The 20,452-nt window shown below is 49.0% G+C and overlaps 1 protein-coding gene across 1 annotated transcript; it reads right to left on the bottom strand.

Annotated features, from left to right (window-relative positions):
- Positions 1-2,671: 2,671 nt before the first annotated feature.
- Positions 2,672-16,611, bottom strand: SERPINA11 (serpin family A member 11). Its single transcript, XM_005605426.4, has 5 exons — positions 16,418-16,611; positions 12,496-13,141; positions 7,964-8,237; positions 4,750-4,897; positions 2,672-3,011 (listed from the first exon to the last, which is right to left on the bottom strand). The coding sequence occupies exons 2-5, from the start codon at positions 13,136-13,138 to the stop codon at positions 2,808-2,810; spliced, it is 1,269 nt and encodes a 422-aa protein (XP_005605483.1). The 5' UTR covers positions 13,139-13,141; positions 16,418-16,611; the 3' UTR covers positions 2,672-2,807.
- Positions 16,612-20,452: the final 3,841 nt, after the last annotated feature.

Below are 20,452 nucleotides of genomic sequence, written 5' to 3' on the forward strand. Positions count from 1 at the left end.
GCCCATAGGGTTTCTTCCCTCTCTTCCCTCCTCTGACCCTGAGAATCGGGTCTTTGCAGCCAAGGAGGTGTGGCCGGATGACTTTTGAGATGTGCTCATGCAAGGAGCTGTGGCATCGAGGTTAAGCAAGGGCCACGGAGCCGAATGGCCTGGTTCAAATCCCTGCTCTGCCACTGGCTCGCAAATCGTGCCTCAGTTTTCCCACCTGTAGGAAGGAGACACAGCAGAACCACTTCTCATGATTTGGGGGAGAACTAAGTTGGTTGACATCTGTCAACTGCCTATACTGGTGTCTAGTTCATAGTAAGTGCACAGTGAACGCAGGCATGTCTCATGCCCTCCAGCACAGTGTGTCCTCAACGGGACACTGGACACGGGAGAGTTGAGGGGCTGGTCAATGGTTCTATGATCACCAGGCCTGGGTCAGAGCAGAGAGTTAATAAATACCTTTAGACCACTGACTACCCTGGTCTCCGTAGAGTCCTCTCTTCCAGAAGTGACGACAGGGATCCAGGTATAGTTTCCCTTCATAGGAAGGATGAAGGGAGCATATTATAGCCTTTGACTTAAATCCTGTCACCACTGAGTGCTCCACCTGGTCACCATCAGAGGGTCCATCTGCCCCTTCACATGCATCATGGGGACTTTGCTGGGTGTATTCTTGTCCAAGGAGAACTTGTCCTCATTGCTCTCTCTATATAGCATGTAATTTCCTTACTTGTTTTGTATAGCGTGTAATTTACTTACTTTGTTTTGTTTTGTCTGTTTCCCCATCTAGAGTGGAGTCCCCACGAGGGCCGGGCTTATTGTCTGCTTTGCTCACTGCTCTATTCCAACTGCCTAACTAGCAGGGAATGCACATAGCAGGTGTTGATAAACCTGTGTTGAAGCAGTGAATGCGTGGGTCCCAAAGCCTTGCATGCAGGCCATGTGATGGCTGTCCACCCACTTTAACACAGGTACTTGTTCAACATCCATCTGCCCTGCAAGTCTTTGCACCCCACGAGGATGGGACCCTTGACTCTCAGGTTCCGCACTCCAGGGTCAGAATCTTCCAGAATGCCTGATCCAGTGTAAGATTGCTCAATTCAGGAACCTCTTCCTTTAATATCTCTGTCTTGCATATCCCTGGAAAATCCATCACTTACTTCTGCAGGAGAGAACGCCACTGTTGGAGAGGATTTGGGCAGGTCATCAAGCATTTGAATACAGCTATTACTCACTTTTTAGTTCAAAGCAACAGAAAAGTATCATGCATGACATGGGGCTGCCCAGCACATGGGGTGGACCTTCTGGGGTTCATTCCTTTCTAAGGGAAGTGGTGTCCACTGCCAGGGGGAAGACAGGGCCAGGTGGGGAGGAGGCCCGAGGGCCACAGGGTCTGGCTGGGACATGGGATCGTGTGTGCTAGTGTCTGATAGAGGAGGGATGTAAGACGGGCCAGGACAGGGCACGTGGTGGGGGTGGACCTCACAGTGCAGTACCTTCCTGGCTGGCCCCATCCCTGGCTTCACCCCACTTGGGCCTATCCATGCCCAGTTATCGGATGACTTTCCCAATCACCACTTTGTCCACATCCACACCTGCTCCCAGGCCTACAGCTGCTCCCCACCGTCTGCAGGACAAAGTCCACACTCCTTTCCCTGGCATCTAAGGCCTCCAACCTTTCCCTCCAAACCCCTCTCCAGCTGTGATCCTGTATGAGCTGATTATTGCTGCAAACCTGGTTTTCTCAGAACGTACCTTTTTCTTTCCTTCCCAGCTGCCCTTGCCCGCAGCGTGTCTCCTCTATCCTCCCCTGACTGTCTTGTCCTTTTCCCCTTTATTTAGGGCTTGCCTGTTTTCAAGATCCAACTTAAGTCTCATCTCCTTAGGATGGCGGTGAGGGTGGGGTCCTACGACTTGCGCTTTGGGGGATGGCTCCTTCCTAGACACGCACCACCTGAAGCCACCCTCTGGGTCTTGGCACGGGCTTCATAGTGGGGATGGGCATTGTCACACGCATGGTACAGACAGGGAGCTAGGTTGGCATCCGTCTGTGTTGCTTCCCCACCAGCTTCAGATGAGTGCCTCTTTAAGCCTGGAGGGTCACACTTGTGGGAATGGGACTTCTGACCTCCAAAGATGCCCCATTGCAATCAAATACTGCCCCCAGATCCTTCCACTAACCAAGTTTGTGGCCTATACCTACTGTCCCACAGGCCGTGTTGACCCTCCCACTTTCTTTCTTGGGGCTGCCCTTGGGCATTTGACCTCCCTTGCTGGATTGGCCCATCCTTGCAGCCTCGTCTCCTCATGGAGCATGGTCGGAGCCCCTGCCTTGGCTCCAATCTCCCCTCAAGGTGAACTGACCCCTGACGTCTGGGCGATGACCGTGCAGGATGACCTCACTTCACTGTATAGCCAAGATCAGCCACTGCGAAGGGAGAAACTTGCTTATTCCTCCTGATGTCCTTGGTGCCTTTCCTGGGACCCTACCCCAAAGGACATCTAGGAAAGATCTGCAGTGGTGGCGGCAGTGGTGGACATCTCCCAGGAGGCCATAGCATGAGGCTGTTCTCATTCTCAGCTTTCTGACCATAGTGGACGCCAGATTTGAGGAGACTGTGGAGTGAACGGCTAACAGTTGCTCTACACATTGACCCTCCCCTGTGAGCATCGCTCCTCAGCGTTCACAAAACCCAAGGTCAACTTTATTAGCATCTTTGCACACTGGTCATCACAGCAGCCCGTGATACAGGCTGGTGCTGGCCGTCCTGTTTGTTTGAGGGGGGAGAGACAAGACACCCCCCGGCCTCCCACCGCGGTCACCCTGCGGCCGGGTTGACGACTTTTCCCAGGAAGAGTAAACTCTGAGTGGTCACCTCCCAAAGGAGCACCAGGAAAGGCCTGTTGAAATGGGCGTGTGGGGCCGAGGTTGCATTGAGAGACTGGGGCTGGGCGAGGAGGCTGGAGGCAGCCCCTGCCTCGGTTCCCCGCTCACTCATGTCAACGGCTGCCTTGTGCGACACCTAGAAGGAGAGAAGAGGAGCAGAGTCAGCATCAGCTCAGGGCACTTTGAGGGGACAGAGTCCACCTTGTGGGACACTGAGGAGACGGAGGCAAACAGTAACACCCTTCAGGTCACACAGGCTCCCCCTCCCAACGAAGCGACTCTAGACTTTATTTTCGTCCTCTCCTCATTTTCTCCCCCTCCGTCAGATCCTGGGGTTCACCCTGACGGTGCTATTGGCTCTTTGATGGCGAGGCAAATGGGCCTGAGCAGGGCCGAGGGCTGTCCGAGCAGGAGCCAGGCTGCAAAGCCCAGCAGCAGCTTCAAGGAGCATTCTCAAGCTCCTAGTGCACACGGCACACATCATTTTCTGCTCCGAGCTGCGCTTCCCTTCTCTACGCCCCAGTTTTCTCATCTTTGAAATGGCTCGCTTAGCCTAAGTCAACAGTTTTCAAAAGGAGCTCAGTGGAACCACTTGTCTGATGTGCCAAGCTCTCTATTGGTCTCTGGGAGAAGAATTCCTTTTTCTTAAACCTCATTTTTCACACAACTCCTTAAGAAGAAAAGATTCCGAGGCTTTAAAAAAAGTTGGAAAACTTTGGGCTTGACAATCTTGTTCAAGTCTAAAAAGCACTATGAAGCGATATACCTAGCATTTAAGGTCACCGTGAAAGGAATTCTTTAAAAGGCTAAATATTTTCTTTTCCTTCTTGTTCACGCTCTTCACTGTGGGCACGTGCACATACACACACACACAGGCACACACAGGCACACAAGCATGCATGTGCACACACACAAGACCATGGCCCTATTGCCTTGGTTTCACCTTCCAAATCTCAGCTGGTCTGTTCCAAATAAAAGACAAAACTTTGCTTATGAAGTTCCTAGCAAAGACTGAAATGATAATTAACAACTATTGTAAAACAGAAAGGATAACAGAAAGGCAAACAAGGGACTTTGCGCCTTCTCTCCTGCGGAAAATTGCATTATTATCCCCAAATATTAACTCTCCCTTCCTATTAGAGGGTTCTCGATCCTCACCCATGCCCTGTGACTAGCAATGCCTCCTACAGTTGGAGAACACAGACCCACCCCATTGATGGTGGTCTTGACTGTGGGACTTGCTTTAGTCAGTGAGACGTGAGTGGCCGTGACCTAGGCCACATGTGAGGAGAAGTGATAAGAGCCATTGCACATTTTATCTTGCTTTTTTCCTTCTGTTGGAGAATGGCATGTCCCAAGGAGGGGCTTCACCTTTAACCTACATCCTGGAAGGAAGAAGACATGTGAAGGAGCTCTGCAGCCAGGCGGTGGTGACACCCCTCTGACATAGAGCAGGAGCAGGAAATAAACCCCTGCTATGAGAAGGCACTGAGAGTTGGGGTTGCTTGTTACTGCAGCAAGGCTGACGGATACACCTCCTGATCATGCCCACCACTCTCTAGCTGTGACAAAGACAGACAGACTTTCACTGCTGGCCCCAGGAGGAAGCATGAGGAATAAAAACAAAGCTGGTCTCACACTGGGGGAAATTCTGGCTCTGTGGATGACCCTAATGTGTGTTACTCTATTCAGGACCCTGTGTCCCTGGTCTGAAGAATAGAGGGGACATGGAAAGGAAGCTGCCCACAAAAAGTCCCCTTAAAGACTGTGGTATTAAAGGATCAGAGCAGGGAGAAGAAAGGGCACCCTGAGTTGCAAATGCACTTTACGTCCAAGGAGAAAAGACCCCGCCCCACACACACGCGACACCTTACCCTGGAGATGGTTTTGTTGAGTTGCCCGGTGATTCCTGATAAGTCAGCTTCTAAGTTGAAAATGTTGGTGAGACCAATGTGGGGAAGTATCTCTTCCAGGTTATATGATCCAGAAATGGAAAACCTTGGCAAGTGCAAGTCCAACAGGCTGGAGAGGGAATCAGAGAAGTGGGGCTGTCTCATTATTCAGGTCGCCACTGCCCTGTCTGTGGCAGCCTGAGCTTTGGGAGGGAGAGGTGTTTCCCAGAGTGAGGGGGAATGCGTCTTCCTAAGACACCACCTGCTACGCCAGAACGTTCCATGATCCAGAGCCTCCCTCTCTCCCACCGCACAGAGTATGTCGCGTGTGTCTGAGAAGACTCCTAGCACAGCCATATGTCTCCATCTTTACCACGTTCACGGAGGGCTTTCCAGGTGCCAGACACTGGGCTAGATTTTACAAGGCTTAACTGATTGAGCCCACATAACGACCACATAATGTAAATATTGTTAACATTTTCCCACCTCCATATTTGATTTATCAGCAAGTTCTGCTGGCTCAACTTAGGGACTATATTCTAAATCCGTCTACTGGCAACCCCCTCATACAAGCCTGTCATCTGTCACCTGTCTGAGGCTCAACGGCCGTCGTGAGATCTGATGAGACATGGCGTATGTACGGTGTGAGGCACAAGTCAGTGGACTAACGCTCCCTCCTGTTGCTGGCACGCCTTCCGCATTGGATTGCCACGTTCCCGGGTTAAGTTCACAAGTTTCTTTGACCCAGAGCAAATCTGTCCTTTTCTCCCTGGGATACTTCTTGATTGTTACTTGACATTTGCCAGGACTGGTAATGGCCAGCTTGGAAACTTCCGCCTCTAATGGATTCGGGTTAGAGACCCTAATTCAGGGCCACAGGTCATCGCCGGTTTAACTCCTGGGCCGGTACGAGGGACCAGCTGCCTCACTGACGTGGGAGGCACTTGGAAGTCAGGGGTTGAACAGTGAAAAGCAGAAAACAGACGCAGAGAACAGAAAACAGGCCCATCTTGGCCTGCTTGACTAAGTTTCCACAGGCAGCGCTGGGGGCAGGCCCCAGCCAGGGAGAGGGGTTGAGTAGAGTCTGGCAGAGGGGTGTCCCGTAGACAGCCCAACACATAGTAGGCCCTCAGGCAATGTTAATAAAGAAATGAACAGTGACCAGGAAGCGTGAGGCCCCTGGGCAAGCTAGCCTTCCTCACTGCGGAGTGGAGGGAGACCTGGCAGTCTGAAGTTTGTGTGTCTGAAAGCCCATCACAATGCCCGCTAGGATATTTTCTCTCTGGTGCTAGAAACAGTCATCGGGGACATCTGAGATTTAGAAATGCAACTTGTGTTGGTTTTGATTTTTCTTTTTTTTTGAGGAAGATTAGCCCTGAGCTAAGATCTGCCACCAATCCTCCTCTTTTTGCCGAGGAAGACTGGCCCTGAGCTAACATCTGTGCCCATCTTCCTCTACTTTATATGTGGGACGCCTGCCACAGCATGGCTTGATGAGCGGTATGTAGGTCTGCACCCAAGATCCGAACTGGCGAAACCCGGGCCGATGAAGCAGAACGTGCAAACTTAACCACTGCACCACCAGGGCAGCCCCTGGTTTTGATTTTTGAAGTCAAAGTGAGAACAAGGCGAGAAAGTCAAAATAGACCCTTCCTGAGGGAAAGTCTACTTATCTAGGAGATTCTACGCTACTTCCTCCTGTGATGAGGGAAGGGGCAGGCTGGCCCCAAGGAAGCTTGAGAATATGCAGCTGGAATCAGAAATTGACCAGAGCTCTATAGCTTCACAGAAAACAGGGGCATGCCCTTAAATCCTGGCCTCTGTCCTTGACCTGTTTCTCTTTTATTTACTATGTGAAATTCTGTTCAAAAACACCAGTTCTCTGTCCCTGGTTCCTCGGTGTGGTTGGGGTGCTGAGAAAAGCCTCCTTGGGCATGAGGGTGACCGGTGGTGGGCTAAAGGTGGCCATCAGGAGGTTTGCTCTATGCCCCCCACCCCGAATCTGGGTGGGTTCTGTGACTGCTTTGACCAATTGATTTTGGCAAAGTGACATTGTGCTAATTTCCGAGCCCAAGCCTTAAGAGAGGGGGAGCTTTCACTTCCGGTCTTTTGGAACACTCCTCCTGGAGCCCTGAGCTGCCATTGAACACTATCAACTACCGGGAGCTGCTGTGCAGAAGCCAAGCTCGCCGGCATGGAGAGAGAGATGCCTGCCCAGCCCTCGGCTGAGCCAGCCATCCAGCCCAGACACCAAACTTGCAAGTGGAGGAGATTTCATTGCTTCAGCCCCAGCTACTCTCTGACTCCAACGCAAGAGGCTCCCCACAGAGAACCGCTCAGCCCGCCCACAGGAGCAAGAGAGAGAATAGACGGGTTTTTTCAAGCCATTCCATTTTGGGGTGGTTTATTATATAGTAAGAGAGAATTAGAACTCAAGGCCAGATTTCATCCCAGAGTACCCCATAAAGGAAGATATACCCCAAGAAGAGGTTAGCTGGTGAACAGAATCTAGGAAAACCGAAAAGGTTGAAACTCCTGTGAAGAAACCACTGGCTAGAAAGGAGTGCGACAGAAGTGGGTAGGAGAGAGATCTCATCAAATTGGCACTTTGATTTTACACTGCTCTTCTTGATATTTAATTTAAGAAATTTTTCAATTCAAAAAAAAGAGGCACTTTTAAGACATATACACTGTTCTGCGAGAGCCACAATTATTTATTTTATTTATTTATTTTTAATTTACACCCCCTTCACCCATTATGGGAGTCATAATTATTCTTAATAATTGTCCTTGATCTGATTTTTTGCCTATGCTTGGCTACCTTCTGGTAGTAAATTATTATTTGGAGAAAAGGAGAAGCAAGAGGAAAGGAGGTTGGCCAGGAAGATGCTGAGAAGGATAAGAATAATTAACGCCTAGTGAGCACTTACCATGCACCAGGGGCCACTCGCCACGCTCTGTACATGTTAACTCAATTAATCCCCCACACAACCCAACCTGGTGGTTGTTATGGCCTGATTTTACATTTGGGGAAATGGGAGGCCCCAAAGGTAAGGAAATCACCCAAGATCACACTTGGTTGAAGGGCAGAGTGGTGAGCCAAAACTAGGAGTTGGGCCCTTGCAACCGGAGTTGATCCAGCCCTGCTGGGGTTCTTGAGCAAGGTCTGCTGGAGTCCTTCTGCTCTGATGCTTACCTGGGCAGGAGCAATTGGCCCCATTTTCTCAGGGTCTCTGGCTGCAGAGCCACCTCCACCTGCTCCATTTTCCCAGGGTCAGGGAGGATCAGCAGTGCCTGGGCGTTTCCACTGTATTCTATCTGGAGGACGGTGCAAGCCACGTCCTGGTCATAGAGGAACCGGTGCATTTCCTTCTGGTGCATCATGGGGATGCGGAGAGAGGTCCTCTCGTCCACAGAGAAGCTCTCTTGCTTCTGGGTCTGGTAGCGATTGAAAGGATGCTTCCACTTAGCTTGGGACAAAAAACCCACAAAACCATGAGAACACACTCTAAGAGAGCAAATCTGGGCAGACATACACCAAGCCACATGGGATTGGTGACTTCCTCTTGGACATCTAAGTATGAGGCAGAGAAGTGGCATGGATACAGAATCAGGGGTGCCATAATTTAGGCCCGGTTCAGCCACTAGAGCAAGTCGCCAGAGTTTGAGCTCCAACGGCCTATGATTTTGTTCCATTTCCGAACAACTGAGCTTTCAAGAGGCCAAAAGGTATTTCTACCAACTCAGCACCTTCCATGTGTGAGGCATCATCTCTTTAAATCTTCATCAAAATTAATATTAAACAAATATTATGATCTCCATGTGAGAGATGAGAAACTGAGTCTCTGTGAATTTACGTGAAATTCTCACTTTGAAGAGCCATCGAGGGGTAGAGCAGGGATTGGGGCCTGCCTCTGGCTCCCCAGCTCAGGTTCTTTGCAAACACTGAGTTGACCCCTCTCTGCCAAGCTGCTCTAGACAGCAGCAACCTTCTACAGAGTAGCTCAAGAGCCACCCTCTACCTCCAAACTCCTTAATATTCAAACAGACAAGGAGAAAGATGTCTGTTAAAAAAATGTTAATGCAAAACTCATTAAGACATAGTTAGAAATGCAGAATCTGGCGGTCACAGTCTTGTCCACGTGTGTGGTATCTTTTCTCTTTCTGCTTATAGTCTCCACCCAGGAACCATCTCCTGACTTGGCCTCCTGAAAGCACTGGTCCTGGAGACAGGGGAAGGGCTGGCTCGTCCCGTCCCTCATCCCACACCCTGTCGGTGACCGAGTATTACTGATTCTATCTCCAAAGCCACAACTCTATTTGGGTCACCACGATACTAACTTTGGACCCCTTCCATGATCTCCTAACTTGGCTCTGCTCTCCCACCCTTCCTCCTCTCCAAACCATTTTCCACACTGCAGCCAGACTTTCTAAAATAGATGTGACCATATCACTCCACTGCTTCAGACTTTCTGGTATTTCTGGGGTCCTCTAGATAAAGTCAACATGCACCTGCTTACCTTTCCATTGCAGCTCCCCCTAGGCGTTCCCCTATTGTGTTCTATGTTCCATCAAACTAAATTTGTTCCAGTTCCTTGAAAATGCAATGGTGTCTCTCTTCCTTGGCCCTTTGCACATGCTGTTCTTTCAACCGGAACCCTCTTCTCTCCACCTCTCCCGCAGCCTCTTTCAGAAGTAAACCCAGCTCATTCTTCATGTCTCATCTTAGATGCCTCCTCTTTCTGGAGAGGTGTCTCTTTTAAGAGCTCCATGGCACCCACCCTACTCAAGCAGAGCATCACTTTCCACTGAGTTGTAATTGCCCTTTTACTTATTTACAACTCGCATGGGAAGGTGAGCCACCCAAGGGCAGGAAAACTCTATCTTCTTCATAAATTTCCCCAAGAGGCTAGATAGCTCCTGTGATGTAGTCAGTACTTAATATATGTTCTTGAATGAATGAATGAATGAATGAATGAAGAGCCTTCCTCAAGGCCTCAAGCACGAGGCAAGTTTAACTCAAAATCACTCATTCAGCAAACATTTAAAACATGCTTGGCCATGTCAGACTCTGGAGAATCAAAGATGATTGAGACTCAGGCCCTTGAGACTTCTGGTCAGCACCACAGACTGAACTAAAGCAGGAAAACCTACTTTTTCTGCTTAAACACTTAGAAAAGATGGATAAAATAGTGAATAAATAAATAAATACCTGAGGTCAAAAATAAGTAGCAAAGCTTTCAGAAACAAGCCAGAAATGCTTATGTCTGATTTGGATCTGAAGTCATCTGGCTGGTGGGTTATCAAATCAGATACAGCTCCTGAGGGGTGGTATTTAATGTCTTCTCAGGGGAAATAAATGAAACCTGGGTCTACACTTGAACTGAACTCTCTGTACATAGTCAGGAGCTATGAAAGGCAATCCCTTCTCCATCTGGGAAGCCTGAATGGAAAAACTCTTCCCAGAGTGCAGAGACCAGATAGGACAGGTCACCACATCTCTAGGGCCAGAGGAGAAAGAGTCACCTACTCTGTATTCTTTGTTCTCATTACTGATTCAGTGCAGGAACTCCCCAGTCTAGAATAACTCCATGTTCTCATTATTCATTCAGCGTAGAAACTTACTAACCTGGAAATTAATACAAAACCAGTGAAACCAACAGGACTGGACCAAAGGCGAATGGGAAGTTGTCCCCTAAAGACACTTCCACAAGAGGCCATAAGAAACTCATACATATAGAAAATCTCCACTGAAGATGAGCTCAAAGCTGAAAATTTCAATCCTCTGTTGAGAAGGACTCAGCAGGGGTAAGAAAACCAAGAATTCACAGTTCAAGATCTCTAGAGAATAGAATAATCTAAAAGATATTTTTTAAGTGTGTTAAAAAAAGGGAAGGAATAAAATTCATAAGGAAAGAATAAATCATTATGAGAAAATAACAGGTAGATTTGAGAAAAATAGGAATTGTTAAAATGAAAATGACAGTGAAATTGAAGACTTGATGGATGGGTTAAACGATTAGACATGACTTAAGAGAGAATTAGTAAAATGGAAGCTAGCACGGAAGAAATCACCCATATGGCAGCACAGAGAGAAAAAGAGACATTTTCCTGGAGGGAGAAAATGTAAAAGATGAGCCTAGTACCCTTGTAGCATGAGAAAGTAAGGAAGTGCTCCTCCTCCCAAAAAGTCAGCAAAAGTGGAGGCATATCAAGGGGACACAGAAACCAACTGGAAGAGCTCCCAATGGCCAACACTGAAACATTATGAGTGAGTGAGAAAATGAAGTAGTATTGGATTATAACACAAAGTATAAAATAAATATCCATTAGACCATACTTATATAAATCAGTGATTGAATAAATAAATGTGGGAGAAGAGGCAAATGTCTCGTGCAGAAGAATTCCAAATAATTTATGTAGACTCTCCTACTCAAAGAGATGGAGCATAACGCCCCACTCTGTAAGTGTGTGGTGTACATATTGGTTTCCTCCCAAAGAGCACAGTATGGAAAGGGGAAAAAGGGGACCTTTACAGGGGAGAAGTCTGGCAAGCATCACCTCAGCCAGGAGATCAAGGACAACATCAACAGCGATGTCACGTTGATACTTTGTGTCCTTGACAGGATGTGATGAGAACAGTGCTTTACCTCTGGGTTCTTCCTCCTCAAGTTCCATACTCTCAGTCTTAATCATGGGGAAAATATTAGACAAATCTCTATTGAGGAACATTCTACAAAATGCCTGGCCAATATTCCTCAAAACTGCCAAGGTCATTAAAAGCAAGGAAAGTCTGAGAAACTGTCACAGCCAACGGGAACCTAAATTGGCATGATAACTAAATGTAATATGGATGCTGAATGGGATCCTGGAATAGAAAAAAACGTTAGGTAAAAACTAAGGAAATCTGACTAAAGCATGGACTTGAGTTAAAAAAAAAACATGGAGGAGTGCATTTTCCTAGTAGCACATATAGAAATAAATGAGGCAAATTCAGGAAATAAAGGAAGTAAAAAGAAATGGACCCTAAAAGTGTGAAATGCTCAATGCATTCAAAATAAGCTATCTGTATAAATTAAGACGTGTAATGACACTCAGACACAAGTGCAAAGTAATATATACATTATGATGCCATTTGGGTAAAATTTTAAAACACGTAAACTGTATTCCATACAATTATGGTTACACACTCAATGTGCTAATGGCCTGAACAAATGGATGAGGAGGATCCACGCCAATCTTAGGATAGCAGTTGCCTCTGGGGAGGGGTGGAAGGAGGGAAATGGATCGGGGAGGGATCAAAAAGGAATTGAACTGCAAAAGGATTTGATATCTGCAAAATCATATTTAAAATAAAAATCTGAAGCAAATGGTAAAATGTTAATATTTGTTCAATCTTGGTGGGGGAGTTTATGGTGGTTTTACATTATTCTCTGTATATTTCTGTCTGTTTGAGATAGATAATAAAATATTTTTTCTAAAAATAAATTATTAATAGAAAAATGAGATTGACTGCATAACCAAAAAAAATAGAATAAAAAAGAATTAAAAAAACTTGATAAGAGAAACCAAAAATTGATAAATCAAGAAGTAGCAGTGTAAGAACACTATATAAGTACACAGCAGTAACCCCAAGAAGGAAGAGCTCTGAGCCTTCCGGGGCGGTGCCTTTTGGGCGGGGCTGGAGAGCGAGGAGGGGGCGACAATTCTGCCTGAGCCAGCGCTCACCTTTGAGGAAGACGTAGTTCACAAGAACCATGAGCGTGTCTCGCGTGAACTCCTCGAGGCAGTCCACCACCTGCCCGTACGTTTGTTTTCTCACGTAGTCGTTAATCTGCCTCCCGGTTGTGGCAGAATCTGTGAAGTTGGCGGAAAAAGCGAAAGCCCCATATTGCTCCCTGATGGCGTCCAGAAAGTGCTGCCGAGGCTTTAGCTGCCTGTCCAGGAACAGGGAGTTACCTACTTTGAGTTCATGTTTGGGGCTGGGCCGGTTAAGGGTGTGGATGAGGCTCTGGAAACCTCGGTGGACGTCAGCTTCCGGGGTTTCCGTGAGGTTGAAGCCGAGGCCCTCCAGGATCTGAGTCGGAGTGTCCCCTTGGGCCCCGAGAGAGAGCAGGGCCAGGGTGCTAGAGATGCTCACGGGCGAGAAGAAGATGTTTCCTGGGGTTTCTGCTGCCAGCTGCTTATACAAACGCAGAGCAAAGTGGGTGATGGCGGGTGTGACTTTGTGGTAGGCGGGGGCTGGCTCTGAGAGCTGGTCCCTGGGGGCTTGAGGCACCCCGAGACTCTTATCTCCATGGGCGGGAAAGGGCTGACAACAGACAGAGGCCAGGATCCCTGCTTCCAGTAGCCACAGCCACGGCGGCCCCATCCTCTGAAAACAGATGTTGAATGTGTCACTCTTCTCATAAAGAGTTCCATGGCTCCCCATTGCTTACATGACAAACCTCACATCCAAACTGAATACCAGAGAGGAGTCAGGAGGGGCACTGCGGAGGACAAGGTGGTGGCTGAGCAAGCAGGGCTCCAGACTTGTCCCCCGAAAGCTCCAGTCAGAGCTGCAGCCCCTCAGATAAGCTTTACATATTGATACGGCTGTAGAGTCTGTTCAGAAGAGACTCCGGGCTGTAAAACCCTTCCATGGTCTATTCTCCCCGCATCCTTCCCTCCTTTCTTCCTTCCATCTTTCCTGCCCTCCACCCATCCTCCCGCCCTCTCTCTCCCCTCCCTCCCTCTACTTCTCCTCCCTCCCCCTTCCTTTCTTCCTTCCTTCCTTTTCCTTTTCCTTTCCTCTTTCCAGTGATTCCTTCAGTCATTCACTAACTTTGACGGGTTGGATTGACACTCAATACTATGGAGCAAATGTTCAGGACACTGCGACAACAAGTAGTGCTGGGTCTCCCTGGTACCTAGGCAGGGCCACTAACTATCATCTTGCCCATTGGAGGGGATAGGATGACGTGTGCTGCTCCTGGGTCAGGCCCCCATAGAAAGGGGGTGCCCTCTATTCTCTCGGTCTTTCATTAGCTGGAGTGCGCATGTGATGATCAGCCATGGAGACCGGATGGAGGAGGGCAGCCCCCGAGGGGTGGGAAAGCCACAGGATGGATGCAGCCTAGCAGGGGAGACGAGAGAGAGATCAACTCAGCCTCCATCAAACCTGTTATTTCAAAGACCTCTTGACACAGGCAGCAGCTGAAACCTGTATCTTAATTGATGCAGAGGTTTAGGAAAGATATCTGCAATGGGTTGAATTGTGTCCCCCCCAAATTCATATGCTGACATCCTAACCTTTATGAGTGACTTCATCTTATGATGTGGTGTGAGCCCCCAATGTAACGTGACCAGTGTCCTTATAAAAAAGGGGAAATTTGGACACAGACACACACAGGCAGAACGTCACATGAACGTGAAGGCGGAGAGCAGGGTGATGCTTCCACAAGGAACACCAAGCAAAGAACGCCACCCTCGGGACCCCGGGATTGCCAGCAAACCCCCAGAAACTGGGGCAGCGGCCTGAGGGAGCAGACCCTCCCTCGCAGCCTCGGAGGGAAGCAGCCCTGCCAACAGACACCTTATCTCAGGCCTGCGGGCTCCTGAACTGGGAGACAATACATTTCTGTGGTTTAAGCCATCCAGTCTATGGCACTTTATTACAGCTGCCCTGGGAAACTAATGCCATGTATCTTGTGCTTTAAGTTATAAAATGCGCCAGAAGACCCTTCGAGCCACCTCGGGGAGGTCAAAGGGAGGCGGGAGCAGGAGACCCCTTGCTTCAGGGCCAGGAAGGCAGCTCCAATGCGATGTGAGACTGCAGTGTAGACAATGCTCGTCTCTGCTCACTCTGCCCTGTCTAGTGCCCTCCTTTCCCTTTCTCTTTTCCCTCCACACACACGTCCCCTCGTCCCTGCAGAGTGCACCCCACCATGTAGCTACTCGGACTCCCGATCTTGATGTCTTCAGGAAGAATATCGTTCCCCTGCTCCCTTCAAAAGGGACCCCTCCATTGTCCCATTCCACAGCGGCTGCCCACTGCTGACCGCCCTGATCCTTGTTGTTTGTCTGTCCTGATAACGCTGTGTTTTAAGCAGCACTTTCAGTACCTTTTGCCCAAACCAGTGGCCTCTGGATCAATTACAGATGCTGTGACAGTGTGGCACAGAGCACATTTCTGGAGATGGTTTACAGCACCTGGTGCCTTAAATGCCTCCCAAACCCCAAAGGCCAGTTGTGGGGGGACAAATGCAGCCTCATTATCGGGTATGTTGAAACACGTTTGCTGGTCAAAGTCCTGCGGGCAGTGTCCCCAGGCCGCATCCTCCCTCCCTCCCTCCACCACAGCTCCCTGTAGCTCGCTTCAGGACCTTCTCCACTCAGGCTGGATTTTCTTTTGAGGGGAGGTTTGGAAGAAGCAGAACAATTTAAATATTGGTCTACCCTGAGAAAATAAGAGTTACAACTATGACGAAACCATTTCCAGTTTATTCTTTTCACCCAGTGGAACTCACCGCCGTTTTCTACCCTACAGCATCCGAAAGATTCCCAGACTCACAGAAGGATCTATTTCCTGAAAAGGAGTGACTTGTAAGGCAGGGGGCTTGGGTTTGAATCAAGATTCAGCAGCAACTCACTGTGTGACACCACGCAAAAGAAACTCTCTGAATAGGTGTTGTTATTTGCAGAATGCTAATGACCATGCCTGCCTCCTGGGGGTGGGGTCTCTTAAGGAAGACAAGACATACAATGTATAAAGCATCTGACATGTAGAAAGTAAGCAATGTCAATTTTCACCCCTTCTACCAAGGCTGGGTGTAATTACACCCAATTTATTTCTTTCTTCCTTTTCCAGAAGGATCCCAGAGGAAAATTAAGAACCCCTTTAATTAGCTACAATATTTCATTTACTAAGTGTTTATTTTATGGTGAGGATATTAGATACTTTGTATCATTGGCTCCCAACCAGAGGTGTTTGCTCATGCAGGGGGAGGAGCATGTGTGGAGGGGGTGGGGCGGTATTTGGGGTCATCTCAGAGACTGGGGGAGGGGTGCCACTGGCATTTAGGGGGACAGAGTGAGGCGTGCGGAAGCTCTTCAAATGCCAGAATAGTCACACGTGATGAAGAGTGGTTCTGCCCGAATGCCCCAGTGCCCCTGTTGAGAAACGCTTGCTTTACTTCATTTAATTGAATCCTTGTGAGAACCTGAACACATAGGTGATGTTATCTCTGTTGTACATACAGGGAAACTGAGACTCAGGGCCCAGACCAAAACCTGTTAAGTGGAAGGGGCCAGACTCAAATTCCAGGCCAGGGCTCTTCGCACACACCAGTTTCTAGCAAATATGCTACAGCATTGTCATTTTGCTTTGGGGTGTATGGTTCTGATCTCTTATCCAGCTGCTGGGAATACTGGGAGCTCCTCTCTCAACATATTTGAAGGTCAAGTTTTTACGAAAGGTTATTTAAATCCTGACATTCCTACTTCAAGCCTCAGAAGCCGCACATGATTGCGTTGTTCCTTTAAGGGACTCACTTCTCCCATTCCGGCTGCCAAAGCGAGGAGGGGAGAGAGAGAGAGAAAGAGAGAGAGAGGGAAAGAGAGACAAGCAGCTGCCGCCCTGCCTGCATTTCGGTGGGCGCATGGTACTCACAGCAAGGTCCCTGGGCCGGGGCTGTGGGTCTTCAGCACTGCATCGCCTCGTGCCCGCAGGAAAATGGTGTCTGACGATCAGAGCAGCCTGGTCAATATTTGTCAGGTCGATTCCTGGAACTGGTATGAAGACAAGGTGCAGAAGGGACTTTTTTTCAAAGTATCTGTCCTGGCTTTTTACAAACAAACGAGTGGATTGTGAGTCCGATCCGGCTGGGGTTGAGGCTATTCTGATTCTGGTGACGACAGCGGGGGTGGGGTGGGGAGGGTGGGGGGTGGTGTGTGTGGTGTGAATGCTGCTGATCCATTCTTGGTGTCTGGGGTGTTCCAGGCAGTCTTCTTTACGGACCCCTCACAATACAAATGCCAGACAGGCAGGATCATCCCAGCTTTACAGACGGGAAACCAAGGCTCTGAGAGGTTAGACAACTTGCTGGCTAAGTGGGTGGTGGGGCCCTAATCAGACGATCACTCTGCAGCTCACGACCACAACTTACCATCCCAGTATTTTCTTGATACTTATTTTGTATTAAATAAACATAATCCATGTAGAGAGAAAAAAAGACTGGAAGGAAATTCAGAAAATATAGCAAAATCTTCTCTCCGGCTATTCTGAAAGCCCCATAAAGTGGGATCATTGACTCCTGTTCATCCTGGTTATCACCTGAGATCTCAAATGAAGCCAGGAGCTAAAGGAGTGTTTGTTTATGAATGAATCTCTCAGTGTTGGAATTGAGGTGACTTTCACACTCTTCTTTTCGTATTCTCCTAATTTCTCACTAAGAGCATGTATCTTATTTACAATAAGAAACAATAAAATGTGTGAAAAAGTAGGATTATTTTACTTTTCATAAAGCAAAACAAAACCTCATCCAGGTTGGCACAGTGGTTTCCAATCGAGAGACACTTTTAAAACGTAAAGGCTCCCGGGAGAGTGAATCTGATTCTCCAGTGGGATGGGGCTGCAGGTGCCCCTGGCCTGTCTGGTGTGTGAGGCAGGAGAAGGCCCCAGGGGGAGAGCCGCAGGTCTCACAGCCGGACTCCATCAGCGCGTGCTGGGAAGGTGGAGGCCGAAGACATTAGGGCTGGGCACCTATGGGGTCTGCTACATGCGCCAGCAGTGAAAGTGTACCCCTGGGTCTAGAGCAGTGCTGAGAAACCTCTGGGTGTTTCCTAAAGACACATTTGTAGTTTGAATAAACAAGAGAATTGAAGTGTATGGCCAGAGTTCTTTGTCACCTGAGAGGAATCCGGTTCACTCTTGGCTTGTACACAGAATCTGTGAATCTTTACAGGAGCCTATCACATGCTAGGGGAAGAGGAAATGACACTGGGAGGCCTGCATTTGGGATCCCATCCCAGACCCTGTCACAGCAGAGCCCACTTCGCAGAGCTGCGGTGGGAACGAAATGTGGTTGGATGTGGTTGGTGTCTACACAGTGCCTGGCCAGGAGCAAGCACCCAGAAATGGTGACCATTAACACTACACTGTCATCACAAGGGCCGTCTCATCGCCCGCAGTCCACTGCCCACCCTTCAGCAGAAGAGAAAAAGGAGAGTTATAGACAATGAGATGATGTGAGTTCCACGCAACCCAGATCCACCCTCGTGACTGCAACCTGTTGCATTGTTGTGTTAGTCAGGGTTCTCCAGAGAAACAGAACCAATAGGATACCACACACACACACACACAAACACACACACACACACACACACACACTTACATATAGAGAGAGAATTGGCTCATGTGATTACGGAGAATGGCAAGTCCAAAATTTGCAGAGTGGGCTGTCAGACTGGAGACCCAGGAAAAGAGGATGATGCAATTCAAGTCCTGAGGCTGTCTTCCTGTAGAATTCCTTCTTGCTCAGGAGAGGTGAGTCTCTGCTCTATGAAGACCTTCAACTGATTTGATGAGGCCCACCCACATTACAGAGGACAATCTGCTTTACCCAAGGTCCACCAATTTAAATGTTAATTTCATCCAAAAAGCACCTTCACAGCAACATCCGGAATAATGTCTGACCACATATCTGGGCACCATGGCCCAGTCAAGTTGACACATCAAATTAACCATCACACATGCCATGTGGGGGTAGGAAAAAGGATGCGCACCACCTCTTTGGGGTGCTTAGCTCTGTCCTTGGAGTGAGCATCTTTGACCTTGACACACAGACACATTTCCTGTACATTCAATCTCGGAGTCAAAGGGCATGCAAATGTGCCCTGACACTTCTAGTGAATAGAAGCCCCTCTCACCTTTAACTCCACCTTGGAATCATGCCAGCTCGTTGCTACAGTCAGGAAGCAGCCTGCCCAGGCCTCCCGTGAAGGCACCGCGTGCTGTGGCACCGAGCTGGTGAGATGGTGCGGCTCACCGTGACTGCTTGGGCCAATGGGCTTTGCCAAGTCTACAGAGTTGACCTGGGTCCCCGCTGCTTCTCAGCCTTTTTCTTGCACGTGCTGATCATCTTCTTGTTGTGTGTATCACTGCCCACCTCCTTTTAGCCTGTGGGACCCCGGGCCCCTAACGTCCTCTGTGTGTACCCTTCGGCATATGGGACATTAGAACTGAACATTATCTGTGAGTGTCCTTTAGCACGAGGGACACCAGACCCTCCTTCTCCTCCATGATCAGGAGGAGACACGAGGCCCTCAACGTCTTCCATGAGCACCTTCCCTCTCTGCCTTCTCCATCGTCTGCTTGGATAGGAAACACGCGCAAGCATGGATCTCCAGGCCTTCCTCCATCTGGTTATGCTGCTGACACCACGTCCTCCACATTTTCTGGAACAATCCACCTTACCATTCTTCTCTCAAGTAAGCTCCTTCCTTGAGCTTCTTCTCCAAGCTGCTCGCGTGGCCCATTCTCAGGCCTCACCTCTCTTGGAAGCTGGGTTGTAAGTGGTGATGTAAATGGCAAGCTCTTTTCTTGGGTATTTGAACATAGTTGTTAAATGAATGAAAGTTCAGGCCTTGAGGTGACTCCTCGGGTAACAAATGAGATTCCTTCAGGGTCACATTCATTCCCAGAAAACACTCGTGTCTTCTCCTAAACCCCACCACAGCTAGACAGTTGGTGGATTCCTTGGGCCCTGTCCTCTCTCATCCAGCCCCTGGCTCCTAGATATGATGGAGCTTTCTCCAGGTGGCTCCAGCTTGGTCATGTCACTACGTGGCTCAGCAGTCTCTCATGCCCCGTCTTGGGCCTTCAGTCTCAGTCCCAGCCTTGTGTTTTCTGCATTGAGCCTTGGCTCTCCACCAGAGTAGTTCTGTTTCACCTCTGGCCTAGTCTGCCACAGCTTGCTGCACTGAGCTAGCCTACCCAGGCAAGGTCTTGTATCTCAGGTTTCACTCTTGGGTCAGTGTGTTTGGCCAATGTCTTCGCCAGCTATGCCCATGGCCTCTGGGTCTGACCTCCCTTGTCAAATGACTGGCTGCCATCAGACCCCATGATCCCATATGATCCCATATGTCTAAGGCAAGTCATGGCTAGCCAGGGGGTACCCAAGTCCCAGCCTCCCCTACGCACACACACATACACACACAAACCCCTTCCATGCGTGACCATCCTCCTGTCTCTTCTCTTTCATCAGTTTCACTTCCTATCCAGTTGTGGGCAATAATAATTCCCTCATCAGGGGTTGTTGTAAGGATGAAAAGAGGCCAGGGTCTGGGACAGAGGAGGTGCTGCCAACATATTTGGGGCCCCCTGCCCTCCTAGGCACCCCACTTCCCCTTGGGGCTGGGTGACCACAGGGAAGCTCACTGAGGGTGCTGACACTTCTTCTTCCCACCCTCCTCTCTGTGGCGGGACTCTGCCTCCTCCTGGGGCTGCTGGGGAAGGTGGTATGGCTCCTGTTGTACAGATGAGGGGACAGGCTTGGGCTCCGACTGCCAGCTGGGCGGGGAGGAAGACTCGTGGGAGAGCCACAGACTGAAGTGGGCCTCCCACACCCTGTTCACAGAATTGCTTCCCTGCATATGGCGAGGCTGTTCTAGGACAGAAGATACCCTGGCCCAATGTCCCTAGCAG

The sequence above is a fragment of the Equus caballus genome, chromosome 24, assembly GCF_041296265.1.
Source record: "Equus caballus isolate H_3958 breed thoroughbred chromosome 24, TB-T2T, whole genome shotgun sequence".
Taxonomy (NCBI): domain Eukaryota; kingdom Metazoa; phylum Chordata; class Mammalia; order Perissodactyla; family Equidae; genus Equus; species Equus caballus.